At 42.1% G+C, this 27,983-nt stretch overlaps 1 protein-coding gene across 1 annotated transcript in view; it reads left to right on the forward strand.

Moving 5' to 3' along the window:
• The window catches only part of SNX4 (sorting nexin 4), a 33,249-nt gene extending 17,331 nt beyond the window's left edge, over positions 1-15,918 (forward strand). The window contains exons 7-14 of the mRNA XM_082763456.1: positions 2,460-2,532; positions 4,051-4,112; positions 5,589-5,654; positions 9,756-9,845; positions 11,054-11,153; positions 12,046-12,191; positions 13,549-13,663; positions 14,010-15,918. Coding sequence (XP_082619582.1) covers positions 2,460-2,532; positions 4,051-4,112; positions 5,589-5,654; positions 9,756-9,845; positions 11,054-11,153; positions 12,046-12,191; positions 13,549-13,663; positions 14,010-14,057 — 700 coding nt within the window. The 3' untranslated portion in view covers positions 14,058-15,918. The remainder of the gene's footprint in view (positions 1-2,459; positions 2,533-4,050; positions 4,113-5,588; positions 5,655-9,755; positions 9,846-11,053; positions 11,154-12,045; positions 12,192-13,548; positions 13,664-14,009) is intronic.
• The last annotated feature ends 12,065 nt before the right edge of the window (positions 15,919-27,983 follow it).

Consider the following 27,983-nt stretch of genomic DNA (forward strand, 5'->3'; position numbering starts at 1 on the left):
ACAATCAGATTCCTGAGCCAGGAAGGGTCCCGGTGAAAAATTGCTGCAACTCCCAGTCCAGATTGTCTTGCGGTGCCGTGGAGCTGTGCTCCTTAGCTTAAAGCGATGTAAGGAACTTTAAACAGCTGAAACGATGCTGCTCCAGGTGATCAAATGCAAACCTCCTCCTGTGGGAAGCAATTAAGATCTTTTCTGATGGAATTGTATGGTGATAAAAACGTGATATTCTGGTACTTGGAGGTAAATTCGTAGTTTCTCTCCTACAGACTTCGCTTAATTCGGTCTCATGGCACCCATCCTCTTGTTCTCCTTCTGTGCTTTGAATCAAAACAATAGCTCTCTTCTTGGTGAAAGATTTCTTTAGAAAACACTAAATCCTTTCCTAAGGCAGAATTAAGAAGGCAAACAAAAAACCCTGCTGAGTAAAATGCCTTCTACTGTAAGTGAAAGATTCTTCTTTGTCTTTACCATAAAATACTTTTGAGATGAAACTCACAGAAACATGACCTGATTTGTTCATTTTTATCTGAAGTTCTACTTAATTGCTCAAACTTCTTAAACATCTAGGCTGTTGGTAATGTTGCAGAACCAGGAAAACCAAGGGAAGAGGGTCAGGCTTGCTAGGCAGTTATTGAGTGCCGAAACCAGGTCTTGGTTCATAATGCAAAAACTGGTATTTGTAACACTTGGCCTTCAGGGAACACTGGGCAAAAAATAGCATCACTTTGGTTTATGCTGTTATGAAACAACAAAAAGAAGACAGCTTGATTCTAAGGTGACTTTTTTAATGTACTGGCGTAAGAGACAACGTACGGCTGCTGGAGCCCAGGATACTGAGAGTTCTCCCGGGTTCCTGACCCTTGCCTTCAAGGGAGTACAGCATTCCTGAAAGCTTTCTTGCCACAAAACAGGATAAATAACACTTTTCATTATAAATTTCTGGAGTGGAAAAGGGAGTCTTCCTGAGCTGAAGGCATGCTTTTTAATCTTTTGTTCTTAGTTCAATTATTTCAAATATCTTCACTGTTTGTGTCTGCAGCTGTCTGACATGCTGCCCTGGTGCATATTTTATAAAGTGTAAACTGAAAAGATTGCTCTCTAAACCCCACTGTGCAGATCAATGACTATATTTATTTTTCCCATACAGCTTCTCTGCTGGCTTTTAAATCTTTTTATGTACTTTAACCCTGTGTGTGTCATAATCCTATAAAAGATGCTCCTTGGAGATCAGAAATACTAGAAATGGCAATAAAGCTTCTACTTCCTGAACGTAGGGAGGAGAATGTTTTAGGGGAAGACTTCCTGGCAGGGGAAGAAGAGGTGTTAAATGAAAAACCCTGGAATTTCATACTTGGTCACCCAAAGCAAGTGACCTGACTCATTTCAGTAAGACCTCTTGGGTACAAACTATTCTGAAATACAAAGCCTGGCTGTGTGCATGCAGTGGGTGGAGGAGTTCAGGTGTTTTTTTTTATGGTTGAACATCAGCTTTAGAAGGTTAATTTTAGTATCTCATTCTTTCATTCTAGTTACATTCTTCGGTGTTTGTTTATTTTCAGATCATTGTTTAGTAACTTAGGAAGCCAGAAACAACCTTACCTATCTAAAAGAAGCATGTTCTTGTGTACCATGTGCATTCAGAGTGAGTTGTGAGTTGGATTTCAGTGTAACAGGGAGGGTTTATGCATGAGTGGTCGCTGCTGTGGCTTAACTGGTCACTTGTGACTAGCACAGATGTGGTGACTGACTCAGCTTTCTAATTAGGATGAGCCAAATTGTATCAACTGAAACTACCACCAAGGCTTGATTGGGGTGGCTGATAAATGCCTGTTGCTTTCAGCAATGTGCACGTGAGCACTCCCAGCGAGCTGCTGGACTGGTACCTTGTGAGGCTGTGGTAGCCTGCTTGCTTTTAGCTTCAAGCAGCTTCAGTTCTCAGTAGGGTTTCGTGCACAGCTAGTTACTGTATACCTTAGCCTTACAGGCATTGTGATAACTATGAAAGCTTCCTTGAATTTCTCAGAGGCTGTACTGATAACTGGCTAGATGGCAGCTTGAAAGCAAATACCTTTGTCAGGTCAGAAATGCTGAACCATATTACTTCATAAAAACACGTTCACAAATTTCGGCTTGGTACTCATTTTAAACTTTCCTATTCACTAACACTTATTTTGATAAACCCCATAAAAATAAATTTGTAATTTCAGTTCACTACCTATTTCATAAAATGTCTCTTAAATTGATCTGAACCTTCAGCATTTGCATTTCAAAAACAGTAGTCAGCCAAGTGTTGAGGTTGTTCGTTTTAGGGAAACTAAGCTCTGCAGTCGCTTCTTTAGGAGTCTTCAGCGTAACCCGGGCTCCGTCTTGCTGGCTGTAGCGTTGTGGCTCTATCTTGCATTCTGTGAAAGCTTGCTTTCATGATAGCTAATGATGTACTATCTGTTTCCTGCTCCCAGGAGATTTACTGAGCTAAAACACTATAGCGATGAACTGCAGTCTGTCATATCACACCTTCTGCGAGTCAGAGCTGTAAGTATTTCCCATGTGTGTCGTGACAAACAGGGTAATTTATTTATAAGGCAGAATTTCTTGTTTAGTCAAGAGAACCGGTATACGTGTTCTAGAAGAAGGGCAGTTCTGCCTCAGAGAGCCCAACTCTCAAGTGTGGGGCAGGAGATGGGAAGGGGAGTACTGGCTTCGTGCAGATTTTGGGGAGCTGGGGTAGAGGTGTGTGGGGGAGAGTTCCACATAGGACAGTGTAGGTTGATTTGTACTGCTAATCTGCCCACCCTCCCGCTGGTCGCGTATCAGGAAGAGGTGTTTTAAAGGGGACCAGGATGTCCACTCAGCTGGCAAGTGGCTTTTGCTGTATGTCTGCATTAGGAAGGGACCCAAAACACAATTTTCTGGTCAGAAATATAAAACTTTGTTTTCCAGAACTTGTAGTATGAATTATGCATGCTTCCCAGCACAGTTTTTTTGGCTTGTTCTTCAGTCTCTGAAGAATAATGTTCTTTTTAATGATGAGAACAACTATGTCATGCATAATATACTGTGGGTTGACAATGGAAGATTTAAAATTAAAAAAAAAAAAAAAAAAAGACACAAAAAGTAAACAGGAAATCACAATTCCAATAAAGAGGAGCATGATACTGCCTTTTTAGTATGCTTCACGGAGATTTAATTTTTGATGAAAACTGTGCTGTGGGGAAGGTTGGTAATTGATTGCCCTGTTGAACTGAGGTACATGAGAGGATTAATCACTGGTATTGTACTAACAGTGCCTTTTTCTCAGGACTCTGTGTGTGAGATCTATTAGGTGACTTGCTTACATTTCCTTTGTACTGCTTTAACAAGTTCTGTAATTCTTACAGAACTTCAGTCTCATTCCTTGGTGCATCACAATTACAAGGGCATTATCTGGATTACAAGTCACACCTCAAATTGTACATGTGGTCTCTTTCTGATGTTGTCGCCAGCATTGTAGTACTGGCTGCAGTAGGTACTAACTCTCCAAACAGCTGAAATGACATATCTAGCTCTAGCAATAAGCTCTGCAATGGATAGCTCATTTCCTTTCCTTTATTTCACTGAGCTAGATGGAAAAATCAAGTCACTTGTTAGAATGCTAGTGAAGCTTTCCCTGCGGTCTTGATGTCAGGATAGATTTTTGTCTTGCCATATTTATGTTAAATAAGCGAGTGTGCATATAAATTTAGCATTATGCAGGCAAAGGAGGATATGTCTTACATCTTTCTATCAAAAACTGAATTAACTGATTATTTGTGGACTCCATTGACATACCCTGTACACACGTGCTTCCAAAGAAATACTTCAAATGTTACTCTTCATTATAGCCTTGACTGTGACTTCAGTCTTCAAAGATTTTATGCTGTTGATCTTCTCCTTCAGTAGTAGCTTAGACTAGACTTAGGGCCTATCCTATTTACCTGTGTAAAAATATTAAGACTTGGATTTTGTATGTCGATTTTCACAATGCAAGTTCTCTGATGTTGATGACCAAAAATTAACTTTTAAATGTTTTAGAGGGTGGCAGACCGGCTATATGGTGTCTATAAAGTCCACGGCAACTACGGAAGAGTATTCAGGTAAGATTTTTAGTTTTTAAATGTGCTTACAGGTATATGTAGAGAGAGCAGTGAATTTGTTTTGGTTCCGCTTTGCAAACATGTAACAGCGTCTGCAATATTCAAATGTCTGGCTTGAAAAATTTTGTCTTGCAGAACTAATGAGATTTGTATGTTGGATAGTGATCTCTCTCCGGATTTGCTGTGCTTAGTTTTAAGTACTTTTGTTTTTTTGTTTTGTATTCCAGAACTTTGAGACTTGTGTTGTGTCATTTGCATTCTGTTTCTTCAGGATGTAACGTACTGCCTGGTTTCATGGTGTTGTCTGAAAAACCTCGAGGTCTTTTAAATAGTTAAAGCCCAACAACTGTATCTATCCAATTTTAGTACCTTTTTTAAAGTGAATTTGCCTATCGTTTTTGATTTATATAAGTGAATTGCATGCTCAAGTTTTCCATCTCACTGGAGAATTGAAGAATCTAAACTTCTGGTTAAGGGAAACCTCCTGCTTCTACACACTGTTCAAGTGCTAAATTTAATTCTCAGGGTTAATGGATTGCAGATGTCTTTCTCATTGGGGGTTTTAAAGTGAAATTAGGTGTAGTTCTGTAATAACACAAAGACAAACAAATGTCAACATTAACGGAGTGGAATGTTTATGAAAAAGTGAAGGACAAAATAGACACATTAGGCACAAATTATGTGAAATAGAAGGGACTGCCCCTCTGCTTTTTTTCTTGCATGAAGAATTGTCGATGTAATTCTTATAACTAGTAAGTCTCAAAGTTTCACAAAACTGAGAACACAATTAAATTTGCGGTGTACATGGGTGTCCTGAACAAGTATCTTACTTTCTTTACTGTTGCTCTGTTTCCTACTTTATCCAAACAGTCTCCCCAGTGTGAACAGGGAGTTGTGGTAATGAGGCGGGAGGCAGTTATGAGTTGATATTTTTTTTAATGAATGGAACTAAACAGCAATCTACCATAAAAATAGAAAACAACATACAGCAAACCATTTCAGAAGAGGTAAAAGGCTTGCAAATGTCCAATCCCACCTTCTGTTTTTTTTGTAATGAAAGGCTTCTACCTGATGTGTTGTAAGTGCGGAGGGCTCAGTTTCTCCTCGGCAAATGAGGTGGACCAAATTCTGTTTAAGAAAGTTTGCTCTCTCTCCTTTAAGTTCTAGTCTCTCTCTGTTTTAGTTTTAGCTATTTAAACAAGACCCTCTTGGCTCAAAACCAACTTAAGCTCTGCATGTTTGTGAGGATGAGTTTAGGCAGCAGGGACAGTTGTTTAACAGAGTGCCTTAAATAGCCTTGCAGTTACACTGTCAGTTACGCTGCCTGCTTAGAGGAAGAAAACAGTTTGGCCAAGTCCAACTTGAAGGCAGTTTCCATTCAGGTGTCACCTGGAAAGAAACTATATACAGGATGCAGCTTATTAACTTCCCTTACCCTTCACGTGTGATGTTGTTTCTCGTTTGTTTTTCGTACAGTGAGTGGAGTGCAATTGAAAAGGAGATGGGGGATGGGTTGCAGAGTGCTGGCCACCACATGGATGTGTAAGTACTGACTGAATATCTGATAGCTTGATGGAAGCCAGATGTAGAACTCTCCCTCTTTCCTCTCTTTTCCCTCAACCCCAAAGAGCATACAAGTAGTGCACCGAGAAAGTTGGGGGCGCGTTGTTTTTAGGTGCGCAGCGTTTCTGTGACTTGGATGCAGGCACAATTTTAGCATCCATGTACTGTATTAAGTAGCTCAAAAGGTCTCAGGAGAACCAGAGGGGTTTCTTTTTTATTATTATTTTGAAATTGTAGAAGTGCTTGGAATTCTTCCAGCTTTTCTTTTAAGCTACTATGCCAGAAACTGGTGGAATACAACTTTAATGTACTGCAGACCTGATGAGTTCCATTTGTTTTTGATAGTGGTATTTTGTACCATGCAGTAGATGGTACATAGATTTGGACTTAATTACACAAAGCTAAGAAATTTAATTATTCAGCACCAAAACGTTAATGGATTCTTGAAACAAATGCTGTCTGGATGTAATAAAGTAGAGAATCCTCCCTTTTTGCATCTCTAGAGTCAGTTGGCAGAGTACGTGAAACACTGCCTTCAAAATAAGAGTCTAACACTTCAGAGTGCTCACAGAAGTACTATTCTAGGTTCATGCTTTTTGCTTTCCAGGTAGTTGTATCCTGTTATTGTGTTTCAGTTATGGTATAACTTCTCGTGACTCCGATTCCTGTTTTGTAATCAGGTGCTACTGTAAAGTAACAACTTCAACAACAGAGGAAAGCTGTTTGATACTTATACTCTATAAGTTATAGATATACATATAATTTGGGTAGAAGTAAAGCTATCAGTTTACAGTGCAGATCTACGAATGTGGTGCTACTGCTTGGTTGTGTTTGATATTATGCCTCATCAAATGGAAGGGTTTGAAGAGCCATACCAAACTGCTCTTGGTTTCTTCAGAAGAACCCTGTTTTAATTAGATCTTCAAGAATTTGGGCTCTTCTGAATGTGTTCATGCTTCTGTGTTTTGTTCATGTGATGGTTTACGTCCAAAAAAAATCTATTATGTTTTTCTAAATGGAAAGCTCTGGTGAGAATAAATAAATGGAAAATGTGTTTTGCTTTCAGAAGAAAATAATTGCACTCTACTTCAATGTTCAGCACCTACTGCAATATGCAAAAATTGAAGACATTATGAAAACATACTGTAATGCAGAGAAGCTGGGTAGGCACAAGTAGGTTCTCAGTGGTTGAGATGCATCACACTAAATGTCAACACCTAGAAAAAGCTTAATCAACTGAAGTGGGTCTGACCTCTCAGTCAGGAGGCTGAACCTTCTCCGCACATCAGAGAGGTTTTTCTGTGACATGGTTAGGATTAAAGATCTGGAGTAATGGTGTGGTGGTGACTCTAGCTAACTTTTTTTGCATGATGTCTGAAGTAGCTTTCATTGTCTGTCATCTCTTCTGCTCAGACGTTCTTGTACAACGGTAATCTTTTAGTGGCAGTCAAGAAATGGCAGCAGTAAGATTCATGTAGTCTCCTACCAGCAAGGATCACATTGATGATCTCTTGAAAGTGTAACTTATCAATCCAGCTACTCTTCCCATAACATTAGACTGAGCAGTTTTGTTGCAACAGAAAGCGACTGCAGGAAGGCTGCCTGATAGACAGTAATTAAATTTGTTTTGGAAGTATATCTACCCCATGTGCTGTAGTCTTTAGTATTTATTTATTTAAACTTTTGAGATGTTATTGTTTAGGATGATATAAAACTGCTTAATATATGGAGAAGATATCCCAAAGTACCTCTGGGTGCATGTTGTATAACAGGATGAGGCTTGCTGAAGTCATTAATAAAAACAACTGAATATGCTGAGAAAGCTCAAATGAATGACTGTAATCCTGGCATTTAAAATATGAAAGACGTCTGGCCTTTGACTTCTGTCCTTTATATGATTAATGAATGGCCCTTTATCTCTTTATCAACTGGACTGTCAATACAGGTGGAATCAGTCTAAATTAAAACAGGGTTTTAGTTGAAGATTCCCATGAAGAGTGGGAACATGTTGGGTACCTTTAGTACTTACTACAGTGTTTCTCCATAATTTTTTTTCCCTGGACAAACCAGTGTCTAAATTTCAGCTTAGGCAGTCAGGAATATAGTTTGTCTTACTATTACTTTGAAAGCAAACTTAAGTGTCTTGAAAGTCTGGCCTAGGTAAGGTGGTTTTTTTTGTGTGTTTGTTTATTTTGGGAGAGTTGTTCTGCCGCATACAAGCTCTAACAGTTCTACAAACTTAGAATTTAGTTGAAACTGAAATGTGGTCCATCTGCTGCCCTGGGAAATCTAACCACTATACTAAAATTATTGCACTTCAGAACTTAAGAATAGAGAGGGTAAGCCACATATGACCTGTGTGGCTGTAGGATTTTTCAGAATATGCATGTTTTTCAAGAATTTGGACTTCTTCCTTGCTTTGATTCACAATGTGAATTCTCGTTCTCTCTGTTCCTCTTACTCCTTCTACTTGAACTGTTCCACTGCTGCTGATCACCTTGGGTATTGTGCTTATTTATCTCAAGTAGACTTGGTAGGGCTTGTCCTGGGTATGCCATGTCTTTGATTTCACAGAGCATCAGAGGAACCTACCTTGCTTGCAAACTTTAAAAAATAAAATCATTTTTGCACAGATGAGCATGTCTGCCACTTTTCCTCAAGCTCCTCATTCTTTGAGTTCTTCTGCAAGTACGTGAAGAACCTATGCAGTTCTTCTGAGCAGGGCAGTGGGTCCGATGATGGTAAATTCACTACTAATGTCTCCATCATAAAACTCCCTTAGATTCCTGGTATCTAAGTGACGTTACTGTTTCTTCTAGAACTTGCAGGAAGAATGTTCTGTTCTCTACCAAGTCATATTAAGTTACCTTTCAGCTTGACTCTGCCACTTCTGTCTTAGAGATAATTAGTGGAGAGGCACCAGAAGAAACTGAGGAACTCAAAGACTTTGCACAAACTTTAAAGGCAAGAGGTGCAGTAACTAACATTTGGTTTCGTTGTGCTAGTCACTGGACAGACATGGACACATGCTTACTTCAGGGAGCCTGTAGATGTGGAAATAACTTATTTCTTCTGTGCCAGGGATTGCCACGGACTCAAGAACCCAAACTGAATTGGTAGTGTTTGTGATAAGCTCTCATTCATTCTGTTCATCAGTAATGGTACATGCTCCATATTGCTGACTAAAGCAGCATCCTATTTTTGTTACTGTGCCAAGTGAGATGTGCACGTCTCTTAGCTGTGGGCCTGTTCCTGCAGATGTGTCTGAGCACAGTCATGTTGGTTAGTAAGAACCTATTAAATACTGTTCAGTCAGCAATATAAATTAGAAAAAGGAAGTGCTTTTTGCCATTTCTAGTAGAGGTCAGCCTAAATGATGAAACTTACTGAGTATAAGAGCTGTGGAGTTAATTAAAACCCTTGTGCTTCTGAGGATTTTTCCCTAAAAGGCAGGTTTAAACTTCTTGTTGCTCTGAACTGATATGCCTGACTTTCACAGCAGGCAAAGCAACACGTCTTCAAGGAGCCGAAGGACTTCGTGTTTTGGTGTTCAGAGCAGCCACTATGAGTTTTGCTCTCAGGCTTATGGGTTGGCTGAATAACAAACAATAAAAGAAGCCTTTTAAATAGTGCCCCTTTGCTTTTCAGAAGGTATGATGTTCACTTTTCTAAGCTGTAGTGCTTTCAGCCTTGCAGGATTTCTTCTGCATCGTATCTTTTCTTTTTGCCTTGGTGCTGCCTGTTGACAATCCACTGAAGACAAGGAATAAATTGTGTTCCTTTCCTGTAATAAAAACTGCCTCATCTTCAGCAGGAAACTTATGATAAATCTTGTACTCATCAAAAGATTTATTGTAGTAACAACCAAAGAAACAGGCCTGCAGGAATGTTTATATTAGCTGACTCAGAGTTTAATTAAAAACAAAGGACAAAGGAAAACCCCTTTCAGAAGCATGTTTCACTGTTTTACTTTGTGACTGGCCTTTCTGTCAAACAGGTGTCCTCCTGTGTTATTGTATGTGCAGTCCATAAAGGTTAAATTAATGAATTCCTAATTGACCATGCCCATTTTTTCACTAGATATGCAGCTTCTATTGATGACATCCTGGAAGAAGAGGAACATTATGCAGATCAGCTGAAAGAGTATCTCTTCTATGCAGAAGCACTACGGTAAGAAATGGAAGTATAGAGATCAAGTAAAAATCATTGTGATTTTCTCTAATATTGTGTTGGTGTTTAATTTTGGTATCTTCTGCTCTCTAAGAAGTAGAAATTTCAGTGTTACGGAATCTTCACATTCTTACCTCCTATTTTGCTTACTTGTGTTTTGATTGCAATATGGGTGGTAATAAAAATTTAAAACTGAGCTAGCTGGTCAGTAAGTGAAATGATGGAAATATTAAGATCTGGATACTGTGGAAGATAATGCTGTTTCCTTGGCTAGTTGTGCCCCAATGTGCTGAAAGCTTTGTCTTTTAAAAGACAGACCAAATAAAGCTGCTACAGCTGTTATAAGTCCCAGCAGATTTCAAAGTGCCCCATGTAACTTTTATCCTGTATGTTACTGTGCAGCTAAACATGGATTTTTTATTTTTTAAAATTGTTTTAGACTAGACTTCACAGGGCAGTCTCCCTTACAAACGTGGATGTGAAAGCAAATTTCTTCACGCTGCAAGATTGCACCTAGTGCTATTATGCTCTCTCTGGGTTGGCTCTGAACTTTTCAGAGAGGTCCAGTAACACTATAGAGAATCAAGTTGGCGAGTGTGGCTGCTGTCAGGGAACCCAGAGCACAAGTAGCCTCTCCTGGGAGATGAACATGCATCCGGCAGTGGAGTACGGATGTAGCCTCATCAGCCCACACAGGACTGGGACTTGCTGCAGGTGGTCAGAGGAAACTTGCCTCTTTTCCAGATGAAAGGCACTATGCGAGTCTAGGAGCACTGTTTCTTGTTTTGTTTAAAAACTAAAACATGAAGAACTTTATGATTGACTGATGCATTGCTGCTGTGACATGTTCTGTCTCCGTTTACCTTTTGTTGTAGTTGTGATTTTTCTCTGATGTATTTTGAATAAAATTATTTTACAGTGGTGTACTTAAGTAGGTGGCAGGGCTCACATTGCTGAGAATGTCTTGGAGTGAGTCTAAAAAGAAGAACAGAATGCTGCTGGAATAAGAACTTTCTTTATACCTTGATGCAAGCTACAGTAATTGCAGAGTTAAGCATTCTGTGATAGGGCTGTTGAATTTGAGCTAGATAAATAACTGAACATGTTGCCTGCCAAACAAAGCATTTTGCCATTTGTAAAGTTTAAATGGAGGGAAACGTAGCAAAACAAAGTAGTACGTGACAGATCTTTCATTACTTACTTTTCAGGGCAGTTTGCAGGAAACATGAATTAATGCAATATGACTTGGAAATGGCGGCACAGGACCTAACATCTAAGAAACAGCAGTGTGAGGAGCTGGCAACAGGAGTGAGTCTTTTTCCACTTTCTTCTCCAAGATGCTTTTTTTGTGTGTGTGTGTATGTGAGCCAAGTTACTTAGAATGACATTTAAATGGCACTAACATGCTGGCCCCTGGTTATGAGAAGCAGTATCCTATGAGCTGTAGGCCTCTGAGGTTTAAAAGTAATTTGGTTCTTGATGACGTAAGCTGTTAGTGTTCAATAAGAGAATTTGATAGAGAGCAAGTACAAGGTTGCAGGAAATAGGAACTGGGCAGAATAATAACAATAACTACCCTAGAGGTCAAAATGATAGGACTTCTGGAAGGCTTCCTCTGCCTTTTGGAACATGGACACTAGTGATACGTGGCGTTAGTTCCTCTTATATGGAAGACAATGGCTAAGAAACTACTAGTAGTAACATGTATTTAATTTTTTTTTTTTAATATTGCTAATTGAATCTATTGACATCCTGTGGAGAAATACTTTATAGTTTTTCTTTACCATACAAAATGCAAGGCTTTAAGTTCTTTCCTACCTCAGTCTGAGATAAAAACTTGTCTGGAAGCTTACCCATGCCAGTGGAATGACTTGCTTATGGTCTAATCCACAGACAAGCTGTAAGAGTTTGAACATCAAATTACTTAAAGGTGTCTGAAGGGTCCAGAGTTCCTGGGAATGAAAGCTGAGATACAAGTTTGTTTCTTTCTCCATCCTCACTTGTCTCTATGTAATGTGAGCTGCCATACTTTCAATTGCTACCTATATATGGGACACTCAAGAAATTAAATATGCCATTTTCTGGTAGTTAAAGGCAAAAATGAACAGAATAATAAGCCCTAATGCCGGTAAAAGTCATGTGACGTATCATGGCTCTGCTCAAGAATTTCGAAATCTAGAATTTCTTTTGTTTTTCATAGACTATGAGAACATTCTCCCTGAAAGGGATGACCAGCAAGCTGTTCGGGCAGGAAACCCCTGAGCAGAGGGAAGCCAAGATAAAGGTTTTAGAAGAGCAGATACAGGAAGGAGAAGAACAACTAAAATCTAAAAATCTGGAAGGCAGGTAAACAGGCTTGATTTGTTCAAAGGAGATGGGGCTTGTCTTAACATAAGTCATCGACTGGATGCTCTTGAAGGTGTTTGCATTTTATAAGTGTTTTTAATATATTCTTGGTGTTTATGAGCTGTCTATAAAAGCTCCTGTCAGCTGCAAGTTGTGAAATAAAGTACAGTACATGCAGTTAGCTTCTGGTCTGAGTGTATGGCTTATGTAAAACCTGATGACTTTCCCAGTTACTGAGCCCACTCTAATGGCTGACTTGCTTGCTTTTATGTTCAGCTAGTAATATGTTTAGCAGGTGGGCTTGTAGGTCTGCAGCTGAATAGCCTAAGACTCAAAAGCTGATTTGCTTCAAATACAGTATTTAGTTTGGTTTATATGTATGGGTCCTAAGTTAATATTCTACAGCTCCTCATATGGGGGATAACTGACTCCTGTGTGAAAGAGATTAGAAGTTCTGGCAAGCAGTGTTTGAGTAACTGCTTCTCAATGCTGTAATGAAATTTTCTTCAGGAATGCAAATATGAAAAATAGGAACTAGCATTCCTAAAGCAATGTGTTTGTGTCAAAACATGTTCATCATATAATAGAAGGGGTAAATGTGGTATCTCCTGGTATGTTAGGATTAAAGCTGAGAAGATAAGACTAGTTCATGAGCAGTTCAAAACAACAAGACATTCAGTAAACCCAATTTCTTAATCATTTTGACAGAAGTACTGGAGATCTGCTTTTGTAGCTCTGGAAGCAATTTTCAAGTGAATACTTGTCTAGTGTGTACAGTCCAGCACAAATGAAAAGCCATGAATTACAGAATTCTTCTTCCATTTTGGTTAAGGAGACCTGAAGACACATCCCCAAACCAACAAAATTAATTCCTGAAGTGAATTGTCCAAGTCAAATTTGCATTGTAAATGTTGTTACACTTTACTGTCTCAAATCCTGTTGACAACTGAGTTTTCACATTGGAAAGACCAAGATTCAGACTTGACAATTGAAACAGAAACATGGAATGTTGTGTGCTGAGTGTTAGCATAAAGATATTTTGTCACTGAGAAAATCTGAAAAGTGTATTCTGAATTATGCTGGTTCTACAGCAGTGATGCTTACTATATTTAAAAAAAAAATCCTGTGAAACTGGTTCTGGTTTAAAAATCTTAAGAAGTAGATGAAGAATTAAGCAGTAGTGCCAATTACAAAATGAGAACACTGCAGGATGCACAATAAATACAGAACTTGATTTGCTGACTGAAACAAAGTGCTTTATCATACATAAAACTTCCTTGTTGTGGGTTTCAGAAGAAGGAAGATGAGCTGAGATTGTAACATGTAAAACTAACAGAAATATTGCTTTTAATTCCAGAGACTTTGTGAAAAGTGCCTGGGCTGACATTGAACGGTTTAAAGAGCAAAAGAATCGCGATTTGAAGGAGGCTCTTATAAGCTATGCTGTTATGCAGATTAGCATGTGCAAAAAGGTATGTGTAGCTTGTGAAAGGCTAGGCTAGTGTATATATCATATCAGCAGGGGATCAGATGCAAACTTTCAGCATCTAGGAGCGTTGCAGTCACAGAAGGTTGGAAGTCACTAGCGTAAAACCTCCCACATGTTCCATCCTACTCTAACTCTGTGACATGTTAATGTTGATATATATATAATAGGCAGTGTGGTCCAATCCCAGTGTGGTCTCTGCCTTGTTCTTGTGTGGAGTTTTGTGGGGTTTTCTATAGAGTCTTCCATGGAAAAAAAAGTCTAAGGTTTGCAAGCAAATTATATTTCCGTCTATTTTTTGCCTTTATAATTTTTTATTATTATTTTTAAAGGGAATTCAAGTTTGGACAAATGCAAAGGAATGCTTCAGCAAGATGTGATTATCTGGAAATGAATTCCTCCTCCAAGTGCCAGAGAATGGAAGCACAAACGTTTAACACCAATGTTAAGTTGTTACATGACCTACATATAAATCATGAAATAAATGAGTTGAGTGAATAGTTTTTCTTTCTGCTGATTGTAATTGTTAATAAAGGACAAAAAGGTTATGTTATTAAATGTTTAGCTCTGACTGCCACTACTGTGGCATGTTTTATATGTGGTAGCAAATAATTCAGGGGTAAGAGTTACTGAAAACTACAACTCTGTACTTGGGCAAAGGTGTAGGGAAAGTTATCCCAGAAAGTATGAACCGAGCTGTTCTCTCTGAGACGTGTGAAACACCATGCTCCGTAATGTATAGATCACTTCCAGATGCCCTTTTTTTCAGCTCTTGCTGTTTAGAATTTGTAATGCTCAAGGGTGCTTTGGTTTTATAATAGGACACACAGTTGTGTTCTTGAGGTTTACACCACAGGAGGGAAAAAAAATGAAATTGTAATGCCTAGGGTTCATATTTAAATGCCTTTGCATGTCCATAAAGAAATGTGCTTTTCCAAAGGTCAGGTTAAGCAGCTCCTGAGATGTTTGAAACTCTCTACAGTAGAGGTGTTGTACAATGGTTTGATACAATATTCTGCATTTACTGGTTCCCACCTAAGTTTTGATATGGGCATTGATTTCTTATCAAACTTCTTCCTGCAAGTTAAGGAAACTGGTGATCCAGCTGAGCAGCAAAACCAAAAACAAGGCTGGTTAAGAAGCAGATGCAACTTCTGCAACTTCTGTTTGGTTGTTTGGAACCTGTTTACATTAGATGTGAATCTGGTTTGTGGTACCTCTTCTTGTAACTGAAGTGGTTTGGCTCGTAAACGAGTAGTCCTTAGTGGAGATGCTGAAATATAAAGTCTGGTGTGATTTTTGTAGTAATCAAGAGCAGTGATGTACAGAATCCGCAATGAACTAAGGTATCTGTCTGGCTCTTTTAAGGATGTTTCTGTGTTTAACGTTTATAACATGATATCACCAGTATAACATGATTTGCAGTTACAGGTACTTGCATTAAATGTTGCCAGTTATGAAAAACATTTACCACTGTCTAATATGGGGCTTTTTCTACGTATTTAAAGTTCCTGAAGTCTTGTGGAATTCATCAGACTTGATTGCTAATCCTACAGGAAGCTTCGTAACATTCTCTTGAATAGTGTATTTAATTTTTCCAGATTATAACACTACTCAGATCCTTTTTTTTTCTTTTGAGATATTCCAGGAAGTCTTTAGAAGTTGTTTTGGTAATTTATCAGTAATATCATTACTTGACGTGTCCCATGTCACTTTTGTCTCTGTGGCATTTTTTCTATAAAATCATTGTAAAGAATTCATAGACCTGGTGTACACTACAACTCAAACTGGAAGTAATGTACTGGTCGCTTTGATAGCGTATGTTAGCTTTCTCAAAGCATTTGACAATGACACTTCTGAGAAATGATATGGACAGAAGGAGGTCTCCATTTAATATTTACAAGGAGAAGTGTTCTCTTCAGAGGATTGCAGTATCCAATTCCGATACAGGTGGAAGGACTTTTACATTCCAAACCAAGAAGTTGCACACTTGACATATTCAGTAAGCCTTCTAAAGGAGTGGTGCCTTAATACAATACCATGAGGCGCTCAGAGTAGGTATTTTTCATGCACTTTGATTTTTGGTAGATCTTTCTGGTGCCTCTTTCCATAATTCACTTGCTGTACAGCTTACTATAAATGTATTAGTATGCCTTTTTTCCCTTGCTAGTTGTACTAAGTTTAAGAAGGGAACAACACCGTTCTTGTAAGTTTTGTGCCAATAAGCTAAATAAAATTGCTCTTTGATATTTTTGTTATGCTGTTTTTGTAAAAATGCTGTATTTTCCCAATGCTGACAAATGTTGCTCACTGTATTGAGTTCAGTTCTTGGCCATCTCAAACAATCTCCAAAATTTGGTTTTAAAATTTAAGAGGTAAGTTGTGCACAACTAGTTGATTCACCTTTTAGGTGAAGAATATAGTATCTAAATCCAAAATAAGATCCTTGTTATAATCCAGTTTTGATCCCTGCTTTGTTTTTGCCCAAACAGAACTAGCTGTCTGAATTGCATGTATGTCATCTGGGTAAGAGAAGATGCATTTCAAAAGGATTTGTGATGTTTGGCAGAACTTGGGTGAAAGCTTAGTTAAGGGTAATTTGAAATAGCTTAATTCCCTTTACTTTTGCTGTTTCCAGATTTGCATTGCATGCAGTCTTGCATGCATTTACTTGTGGATCTTAGCAAACGCTAAGGGTTCCTCCCCCTCTTTTAATTTTTTGTCTTTTGAAGAGGAAATCATCTAGTTAATGTCTGTTTCCATTTGGTTAATAGAGTCCACATGACAGTGCACGCTCGCAAAGTGTGCATTTTTCCAGCACAGATTTAGCTTCTGTAACTCAAGCCCCTCTGCCTTGGCTTGCTTCCTTCTCTTATCCAGTAAACGTCAAAAACTGGTGGAGGGCCTTGAAAATAACAGCACCCAGGTAGACCACTTCAACTTCATGTCACCCAAATGCTCATATATACAACACCTTACCTACGTGGACAATCTGACTCTACTGACAGAGCTGTCACTTCTGCCACAGGCAGGGATTATCAGTGGTGGTGCTGCCCTGACCTTCGCTGCTACTAGCAGGACCTTGATTTGTCAATGCATTTTACTGGCTACTGTTGCTCATGAAATGCAGCTAGGGTGAGGGAACCAGGTGAAACTGAAAGGTAAGATGTTTTTCTGAAGGGTCTTATCTCTTTTAAAATGTTCTACTTAAATACCTGACATCTTCACAAAGCAGAATTAATTTAGCAGCTCCTGGAGTGAGGCTGGGCTGGGCTGCGAGTGCTGCCTCCTAGGAGAGACTTTGTTGTCCTGTATGCTTCTCCCTGCTACTGAAATTCCTGTGTGTGTATTTGTTGAAGAAACAAGAAACATACTTTAATGTTTCCTAAAGGATTACAGAGAAGGCATTTGCCTTATTTTCTCTCCCCTTGCCCCCAACTTGTCTTGCAATGGCAGGGCAATGGTCTAACTCATGTTTTTGTTCTCATGGTCTGTGCATTCCTGGAGCTTCTCTTGTGTTTGCTCCTAGTGCCTCCCCATGGAGCTTTATCTGTTCAATGAAAATCCTACTACGGGGCTGCCATAGAAATAAGGCAAACAAAGGAAACAACTGGAATGAGGGCTGCTAAATGGGAGTAGCAGCTGCAGTGCCAAAATCAAGTACAGTATGCTTGTGTACCACCAGCAAATGCAGCCTCCCCACCCCACACACACACTAACACACTTCTCCCTTGATTCTTCCTCTGCTGTTTTCTGACACTTACTGGTAAAACACAGCGTCACTGAAAGGATTTTGCCATCATGACTTACACTGCAGTGTCAGGTGCAGAGGCAAAACATTGCTGGCTTTTGCTTGCTGTTGAATGGCTTCTGTAGGCTGATAATGTATTTTCTTTCCAGAAGTTTTTTTTTTTTTTTTTTTTTTTTTTGACTGATTGTAGAAGGTATCAATCTCCTATTTATTTATTTTAGCCAAATTAGAAATTCTCAGATGGATGTGGAGGAGAAGGATTCCAGGTAGTGGTGGTACAGCGTTTAAAGATGAGGTGAGATGGCACCATTCTGGGAGAGGAAGGGAGGTTAAACTGTATAAAAGTACAGAAAGGTTTTAGGAAGAGATGCACAGAGAGGGTAAGGAAGAGAGGGAAAGTGAAGAGGTAAGATGTAGGGCAGACATGGGGTTGGTGGAAGAGCTGGGGAGGAGAACAGAAGGAAAGCATCCATAGCTGGGATGTGCCTTGTGCAGAGGGGGGGAAGCAGCACTGCATCGCCCTTGTTTGGGAGGGAGGGCAAAATGGGGACAGGAAATATGGAAATTTTGAGAGCTGTCAAAGACATGAATGGACTGCCTGTAATACTGATGATGGCCAGCCCAGGTCTGAATTAAACTTCTGGTGGTGGCTGTGGTCTCAAAGCTGAGTTGAACACCAGTAATGGTGTAACATCTATTATAACATCTCTTCCACTTGGAAGGAGAGATTTAATTTTCAGCCTGATGCTGTATTTAATTTTAATATCTCTTTGGTTTTTAGTATTATTATTTTTGAACATATAAGATAGGAGAAGATGCTTCTGCCTTTGAAAGCCTAACATAAACTCGGTGGAGACCCAGTCCTGCAACCACCAGCACAATCACACACACCATTTGGGGGCCCACACAGCCAATGCAAGCCAAGCAGGCTGCCCCATGGAAATCCCAGGACTAGCGGGCATTAAATAGCTCGCCCATCCTCAGCAAGCGCTGTCTGTGGTCGGGAGATCTCGTGGCATGCGAGGAGCCCAGCTCTGGCTGTGCACCCAGAAACGCCTTAAGCGGGCCGGGAGCGGCTCTGCGCGCTGAGCGCCTCGCCGGGAGCCGGGGGAAGGATGCTGCGAAGAGGAAAACGCAACCCCGACCGCCCTCTTGTGGGTCTCAGGCGCCGCTTCGCAGGGGCCGGGGGTGTAGCCGGAGAGGTTTCCGTGCAGGATTGCGCGAGGAGTGCGCTCGTTCCCGCAGGGTGCCGCTAACCACGCGCGGTGACTTGCAGGAGCTTCAGAAGCTCGTGGGCAGGTTCCTCGGTCGCCGTCGCACGGGGGCAAACGCTGCCGTGATTTGGGCTTAAAGGTGGGTTTCTAGGCTAGTGGCACGCTTCTGATCCTCAGAATTGCTTGGAAGGGGTGCTGGCGGCACGGTCAGCAGGAGCAATCTGTGATCGTTCATGCAATCTGCGCTCTGCAAACGCTGGGAAGGTTGCCCTCGCCCGACGCTGCTTTGAATTAGGGTTTTCTTGAAGCGTGTGCTCTCTGATCCCAGCCTTGAAACTCTCCGGTGACAGTGGCCAAAATCTTACGCTGGTTGTTCCAGAGGCTAAAAGTATACGCTTTCTTTCCAGGCTCATTTGTCTGTTTTAACTTCCAGCCTGTGTTGGGAGGCTTTCGTCTGCTCCCCTCCGAGGGTGTTTCTGCCTGCAGGAGGCAGTCGGGAAATGCTCCTTGTGTGTGGCTGCTACATCGATGCTATTGCTCTGTCAAGGAAACTATGAGCTGTTAAAGCCAGAATCAACCCGACAAGGTCTGTTTTCCATGAACATCATGATTGGCATTGATCCCTTTTAATTCAGCATCAACTATTGTTTTCCCAGGGATTACTTTCAGACTGACAGGCCTATAATAATCCAATCTCTCTAATGATATATTTTTATAAATAGGCAAAATATTAGTCGTCTTCCAATTTTGTGGGATTTCTCCTCAAATTCAAAACTTGCTGAAAATCAGTACCAGTGGTTCAGAGATCTCTCACGCTAGGACTTCTGTAAGGCTTGAGAAGAAACTGTAGAGACCTGAGAGGCATTAATGCAAGAAGCTGATCCCCAGTGCTGCACCCTGCATGCGACTAGGGAGAAATGACCTCCTTGTGGTACAGATAACGCACAGATATGGTCGAGCAAGGCTGCACACACAGCGTGGTTTATTTTAAGCATCCCTGTAGAATGAAATTAAAAGAATATCCTTAGATAGTTGCATATCTAAACTGAATTATTAGGGGTGAGGAATTCTCCCTTCTAAAATACTTCTCAGTGTTAAATCTTCCCTGAGCACATCTTGTGATGACTGCCAAATAACAGGGCAAGTTGGTCTGGAGGGCTGCTAGGAGAGAGCCTTCTCCAGACGCCCTGGCTGCTCCCCGGGAGCTCCTGCTGGGGGAGAGCTGCAGATAAACTCCGGGTGTGACTCTGCTGTGCTGCCGCCTTCGTACGTCCTCGAGTTCCTCCTGCCGGCGTGCCGAGTCCTGTGGCTGTAAGCAGTATTTGTCCAAATGTTTTCCCAAACCTTCAGCGTTTATTGGGCAGGTGACAGCTAAAGGAACTGACTGTTAATGGGGTCGATGGCTGTGTCTCACCTGCTTTTTGGTCCAGTTTTTGGAATTGAAATGTTTTTCAATACTCTGTATTTGATTTCTCTGCATTATTGTCAACAACTCTTCTGTTTCTGGGATGTGCTGGGCCTGTGCTGGGAACGCTTTTGTTCTTTTTTCTACTTAAGAAGCTTATTCTCACTGCTCGTTCTGCTGGCCATTGGTTTCTCCTTGCTGCCTTATAGATAACTGATCATTCCTAGCCTCTAATTCCTACCTGTGGCTGGATTTACTATTCCTTCCCCCTCCGTAATACTTTACCTGTTTCTATTTCTCCTCAAAGACACGATGGGGATTTGAATGGGTGTTGCCTTTTCCAATTCCAGGGCACTCTAAAATACTCTCAGATAATTTCTGGTGATAGTTTCCGTTCTGCTCAAATTCCTTCTTCCAGCTGATTTGGTCACTGCTATTTTTAGCTTCAAAATGCTAAATATGTGGTGCTTAGCTGGGCCTTTTTCTGTTTCCTTCTAACAAATACAATGATTGTGATTACAAGGCAACTCACTCGCTGCTCAGTTTCATGTTACTTTTAAATTTGAAAACATTTCCTTTTGACATCCAGCATAGAACTTCCCGCACTGGAGTTAAATAAAAATGCATCTCTGCAGCTTTTGAAACTGTAAAGCATTTGTTCAGGAGGTGTCTCCGGGATCGGCATCAGACATGGTATCGCTTTCCCATGCCATGTGGATAGGGGGTTAACTTGCCTCACATCCCATTTCCTGAGCTCCTGGAGGTGCCAGCCAGCCTCCCTTTGCTTAGCTGTCCTTCGCTCTCCTGTCTCCAGCCCGTGGTACTTTGCCCTTTTGTCTCATGTTTAGAAAACTACAGAAACTCTTGCTTAGGTTTGATACGAACCATATTGCTCACAGACACTTTTCTTTTTCCCCACATTCCTTAAAGATGGAGTGACAAGCCTTCTCCAGCTCAGTGGTCCAAGAATTCCTCAATTGCTTGCCAGCATTTGTCTTCCACTCCACTGATGTCTTGGTGGCACAGTGACCAGTGTTGGCTTCTCACAGAGGAAAATCCTTCTGCCTCAGGTAGGAGACGTGGCATGCGGCAGCAGGTAGGAGGTGCGTTTCCATGGCTGTCCATATCAGTGCAATATAATGCGTTTCTCTCAGAAGCTGTTCTGGATCCAATGAGCGGAAAAGCAAATGGTTGTGTGGCTGTATCTGAGCTCTAAATCTAGATAGTAGACTGCCTTAATGTGGGAAAGAAGGGAGAAAATAAAGTGCTGGTAAAATGAAGCCGATGGTCTCTGAGGTCAGCGTGCACCAAGAACATTCCCTTACCTCATAGTGTCTGAAGGGGCTGATGCTCAGAAGCATAACCTCTTCTTACCTTCTGCCAAGGGGCAATCTGACCCCCATGTCACCAAAGGGGGGATCTGGAGTCATTTCTGTGCAGTTTTCCTGTCTGTCCAAGGGCGCTGGATGTGAGACAGATTCAGTCACGTCCCAAGGTAAGGGCTTCAGGTGGGCTCAACGGCTGGCTCCCCACAGACCCCTCTGTCTGCATCGACTGCTCAGGGAGTTGTAGAGAGATAATTAGATCTTGGATGTAGTCTGCCCTAAATAAGGAACAAAAGCTGTGGTGGATTGTTTTGGTTCTGCTTTTGAAGATTTTTGACCCTCTTGTGTCTGTGAAAATCAGAAACTGGGACTTTTAAAGATCCTTCTTGGAAGTGCTCTGGAAATATCCACTTAGGGCTTCCTTTTGCTAAAGAGCAGTCTTGAAGATATTTTTTTCCTTTGTAAAAGAGAAAGAAGTGCAGGTCCATGTGCAGCTGTTCTCTGTGCTTGAGGCACGGGGTGCAGATCCCAGAGATGCAAGGCTCCAGCTGGAGAGCTCGGTGCTGCGTGCTGGGGAAGGTATCGTCTGCATCTTGCCTAATGGCAGCGGTGCAGGCTTGCAGAGCCCTCTGGCAAAGAAGGGTTAACTCAAGTCTGTTTGCACCGGGCAGCCGCTAATCCACTAAAGAACGTGTTCCAACAGCAAAAATAAATCTTGTCTGTACCTGCGCTTGCTGGCTCCCACTGGAGCCAAATCGCAGCAGTCGCGGTTCTTACCTGGCTCCTGCTCAGCGCTGCTGCAGGGTTTGCAGCATTGCATGCAAGCGGACTGGGGCTCAGAGCACCCACGCCAAGCACAGGGAAGGCTCTGGTGGAAGGTGACAGCCTGTGTGTGGTCCTGCAACGTGATCTCCCCCTGCTTGTGCCTTTGTGGGAGCTGACTCGCCTGCCCTGTGCGCCGTGTGCCAGTCGCTGCTCTCCAGATGTCGTCGCGAACGTGAGTGTGTGGTTCCTGGTGACTCACAGCCCTGCGGTGGTTTGTTTGTCTCTGGGCGCTGGCAGGAGCACCTGTGGAGCCTCAGACTTCAGGGTTTCATCATAAAAGCTCATGGGTGTTACATGCCCAGGCTGCAGGTGGCACAATGGCAGTGGCCACACACAGCAAGCCCATGCCACGCAGTGTTAAAAGTGGTGTGGTTTGGTTCAGAAGTCTGCAGCAGAGAAAATCAAAACTAGACTTAAAAATGAAGAAAATAAAAAGGATTTAGGGTGTGATCTTTAAAAGCTGAACAGTTGCTGCAGGGTTTCTTCTTCTTTAGCTTTCCATGTTAGCCCTTAGCTTTGCTCTGAAAATCAGACCATTCATCGTGAATTTTGAGAAGATACTCTGGAAACCTTCACCTGCTGTGCAGTAGCCATCACCGCAGTATCTGTGGTTGCCAGTAGTTTGTATGAGTTCTTCAGAATATTTGCTGCGTTAGGGAAATGAAGGCAAGTTTCCACCTGAGATGCCATGGTGGGAAAAGTGTTTGTGGTGGCTGCATCACAGCCAGGTGTGATGGGGAGGGTGGTGGAGGAGAAGCTGCCTCTGACACTGACAGCACTCACAGTAAAGGGACAACGTGCCAGGCAAGCTGGGTTTTGAAAGAAATGCAAAGCAACATCAAAAGTCATTTAATGCATGCTTTTTGTAAGCCCTGACGTGTTGTCTCTGCTATAACCATGAAAGCAAAACCCTTCAGTTCAAGATTTTCCTACTGCACAATGTCTCTGAGAGAGAAACTCATGTTGATTGTGGGCCCAGGGAATTAAAACAATAGAAATTACTTTTTTTTTCTATTTCTTACCTGTCAGAGGAGGGAGAAATCTTGGCCATCGCACTTACATCTTAATCCAAACTTCCTCAATGCTTGGAGCAGACAGATTGGAGCTGTTCTGGCTTACACAGCTCCAGATGCAAAGCTTTGTTCCAGCTGCTTCGAGAGGTTTCTTTGGATTTCACGCTTGGCTGGGGACCATCCCTGACAGGAACTTTATGAGCAGAGCCTGAACTTGTATCTTCTGCTTAGAAAAATACAAAGTACCCTGGGGCAGAGAACCAACCATGCTTCTCTGTGCAGCTTCATCCAGGCTGGTTGGAGATGCTGCTTCCCTCCTCTTCATCAGCAAAAGCCAGGTCCTTGTTTTCTTCACTTTGGTATTTTTTTTCTATTACTTGATAATCTAAAACTCTTTTTTTCCTTGTGGCATGCTTTTGGCCTTGTTCCTATTATTTCTGCCATGCTTCAGAGCAGCTGGTGGTGAGTTCCTGCCATCCTGGCCATGGCACTGACATCGTGCATGCCACTATAGAACCTGAAATTCAGATGGAGCCAGTCTGATGACAGGGAGTCCAAAGGAAGAGGTTCCTTTTGGGGACCATGAGAAGGGTGGCAGCAGCTGCCGGAGATGTGGGACACCCTGGTTCATCCAGACCTCTCATCCTCCCTGGCATTGGCTCAGCCTTTCCAAAGACCCTGGGGTTGTCTGCCCACCCTTGCCTTGGTCCCCCCACCCTGTGCAAACCTGCCTGAAGCTGCTGGGTGGCTTCAGAAGTGGAGGAGGAAGGGGAAATAGAAAGACGAACCGCCTGGTGGCAGGGCCCTTTCAGCTTCCCCACAGTAGGAAATAAGCTGAAGGCAAGTTCCTTCTTTGGGCCACAGTCCCCTATGCTTGTGTTTCAAGCTTGTTCCTGATGCTGTGAATTAGGGGGAAAACTGCCATGGGATGCTACTTCGAGTAGTGCAGCTAAGCATGCTGCCATCATACTGCTAATGTGGTGGTGGGTAGGGATCCTCTGGACTGAGACCCATTTAGCTCTCTGTGTTGATTGCCCTGCTTGCAACTTTTCATGAATAGCTGCTGCCTGCAGCACAGCAAAGCCCTCCTCACAGAGACCCCCCCAGCAGTCAGCCAGTGCTCTGAAGTAGCAGATAGGGCTACTCCCAGTTTCTTACATCTTCTCCCCTGAAAAACCACTGTCTCCACAGCACATGCCTTGCTCCTGCAGGTAGAGCTGCTGGCTGAAGCTGCCTCTTAATGCTCTGCTCCAGAAATCTTTTGTTTCACACCACAAAGAGGGTGTTGCAGCTGGTGTGGCCCCATTCCCCTGATGCCATGTTTGCAGTGTCCTTGCTATTTGTACTCTTCACTAATTGCAAAGCCAGGGAATCTTACAAGGGGTCTGGAATAAAACCCAGCTGCAACTTCTGCTCGAGCGGGGGGGCTGCAGCAGGTGATCTCCAGGGGTCCCTTCCAACTTCAGCCTCTGTTAGCACCAGCCAGCATCTTGTCCCAGGGCTGAGGCCTGGCTGAACCTGCAGCCCTCTGTGTGAGGGGACACGTGGCCACAGGGGAGCAAAGCAGTCGATGGGATGGGATCCCAGCTAATGGTGGGGGGCACAGGGGCACGGTATGGGGGGCTCTTCCCCAGGGAAGGCATGGTCTGGGAGCAGAAGGCAGTGTGCTGGGGAGACCCGGCCGGCTCAGGGTGTGCCGCTGCGCAGCCAGGCTGTGTAAGTGCCTTCTGGGCCCCAGCTGCTGCTCCAGTGTTACTGTGGTTAAATGGGCGCATGTTGTGTGTTTTGAGTGTTTTGTGAACAATTAAACTGCAATTTGTGCCAGCGTGATGGCTCTTCCTCACAACGTGATAACAATTAAGTGAAGTGCAGTATTTAATGACCAGGATCTCATTTTCCAGAGGGTGATTGAGATTTCTTTTCCCACACTACAATGCTTTTTTTTTTTTTTTTTTTTTTTTTTATATATATATATATATATATATATATATAACCTGAAGAACCACCAAGAGGAAAAGGGAACGGTTTGTCTAAGAGAAAGCACAGAAGTTTTCACTTAGACATATGTGTGCTGCATTCCTGCTATCTCTTTTGCTGCTACAGGCTTCGCTGTGGGCCTGAAAAACTTCCACCTTTCTTCTGAGACATCTGAAGCGATGACCCTCACTGGAAGCTATTCAGCTACGGAGGAGTGCCTGCTGCTGCAAGGTGCTGCTTTCAGGCAAGCTGGTGAGCAGGGTCAGGTATGTCACTCGAGAGCATCACTGCAGCTTGCTTCTCTTCTGCCCAAGTTCCCTTTCTGCAGTGGATGATTTAAGGTTAGCATTCCTTTATTCATGAATTTAGTTGTAGCTATAAATAAAACACAACTTACAGGGACTGCTAAGAGGATGTGCAAATTCAGCAACGAGAGACTGAGAACGCTGTACTCGTGTTGGTGGCTGTGCCTTTGCATGTTGTAACAGACGGAAGGACTAGCAGACATCTCTGTCTTCTGAGGACAAGTGTCCAGCACAAGCAGTGCTTTGGTTCCAGCAGGACCCCTCAAGTGATATACCACAATACCAACTAGGAATGATCTGATATATATTAAATGATTTCCTAAGTTTAGATGATTAAATTGATTAAGCTTAGATGATTAAACATTTCCAATAACAAAAAGCATCTGTTGGGTTTTGTTTTGTGTTGTAAAGGGCTGTGCCTGTCCTTACCACCTGCAAGAACATCAGTCTGACAGAACAGAGAGGGGCTGGTGCTCCCCGTCAGCTTCAGGACGCTGGGCTTTGCAAAATCAGGTGAAATTGTTGTGTTTGTCTTTTCTATTTCAAGTTCAGAGGACTCCTTTTTACTGTTCAAGTTACTATGAAAAACATCTTTTGGTAGCCTTAACTTTGAGACTGCAATATTTCACATGTCTACGATCAGCCTTTCTGTGGTAAAGATGCAGCAACATCCTCTTTCTGTTTTGGCCCAGCCCACCTGCTGGTTTTGCATTCACTATTTTTGGTATTTTTGTCGTGTCATACTATACTACTCCCTACTCTTCTGTTTCTTTTCCTTACTTGTGACTCAGGTAACGTTTGTATCATCAAGATAATTTACTCTGAAAACACATTCAGTTTAAGAGAAAAATGCCGTTTTGAACTTGCTCTGTGTTTCTTTCCAACCTCCCTCTCTCCCCCCTGCCTCCAATGATATTATTTCTCTGTGACTCTTTGGCACTAAATCAGACCTGTTTTTATTTCTTTTTACTGGTGTACTGATCCCTACATGAAAAAATCACCAGCATTAACATTACTCATTGGTATGCATAGCTATAGCACAGGATGTTTTATTTTTTGACAGCTTCAGCTTTGTAAACTTCTCTGTAAACTGTGGGGAAAAAGCAGCCATTTTAGTACATAAGTGGGCTGAACTACAAACAGATACATTTCCCAGGCAGGAACTGATCTCCAAAATATTGCCGCTTTGCATGCAGTCGGGAATAAGATTGACTATTACATCTTTAATTAAATATGCCAAGTGAGTTGATCAAAAATGGCCAAGCTGACGAAATGAAAGAATCCTTGATCTACATCTAAATATTCATTTTTCAAATGAGGTAGCTTTTTGTGGTGCCTTCCAATAGCTGACATTGATTTCAGCCTGTCAGCTTGCATCTACTGGTGATAATAAGGAGTCTCTGATAACATGTTGGTTTTTAATAAAGCTGTTTTTCCTCCAGAGATGCATGGATTTGGGGTCACCTTCCTGGGTTTTCCCTTTTGTACTAAATGAATGATTCAGAATCTCCACCATTTATTTATTTATGCCAACTGGTGAAGTTAATGGCTAAATACTTCAACACAGTATTTTTCCAGGGTATATTCACTCCATGCCACTGGCTTCTGAAAACAGAATCAGCTTTGTGTCACAGGTAGGGACAGCAGCACAGCCACCAGCAACTCTGCAATGCTCAGCTGACTGGAGGGGAAGAACCTTCTCTCTCGGGATAAGGCTTTACCCACAGCTTTGACCCAGGCTGGAAAAAAATCAGTGTGTTACCTCAGTCTGCTGAGAACATTTGTCCTCTCCGACTATGAGTTGTTACACTCTGCTCTCACCCTCTCACCACCTCCTTTTACACCTGACCTTTGAAGCACTGATGGGATGTTTTCTTCCACTCTTTGCTGCAGCTCCTCTCAGGCTGGGCAAGACTCTTTGCTTCCACCCAGGGAGTGTTTTTACTTCATCTGCTTGTCTGGTTTGGTGTGGGCACGTCCAGCCAGCAAACAAGGCCAGTTCGCTTTACAAAGAAACATGGTTTTATTTATTACATGTAATTTTTAATCATACATTTGACTTTTAAATTATCCTCGGCAGTGAACCCTCATCTGTTTTGCAGATGGAAGGCAGCACTTACTAACCAGCCTTTGTTGTCTGGGATATCCCCAGCCCCCAGTCAAACCATTTTGATGTTCTTCTGACCGCTTTCATCTTAACACTGTCCCTAAGGCTCAGGCTCCCTGGATTTCCCAAGCAGGTGGTAACTCGTATTCTGGATGCTTTCTGAGCTAGCACCCTTTGGGCTATCTGACCAACCTCCAAGGCAGGCTTTCTGAATCTGCCTGGGCATGAAATGCGAGGGTATCTTAGTCTCCAGAGGCTCTCCTGCCTTGTTTCCAGCTGAGGCCTTCTGGAGGGTTACACGAACATAAAAGGGGCTTTATGAAGGCTGTGCTGGGTGTGATGCTCCAGAGGCTGCAGGCTGGCATGCACAACGCTAGCAGAGGG

This window comes from Aythya marila (assembly GCF_965140915.1).
Source record: "Aythya marila genome assembly, chromosome: 6".
In the NCBI taxonomy this organism is placed as follows: domain Eukaryota; kingdom Metazoa; phylum Chordata; class Aves; order Anseriformes; family Anatidae; genus Aythya; species Aythya marila.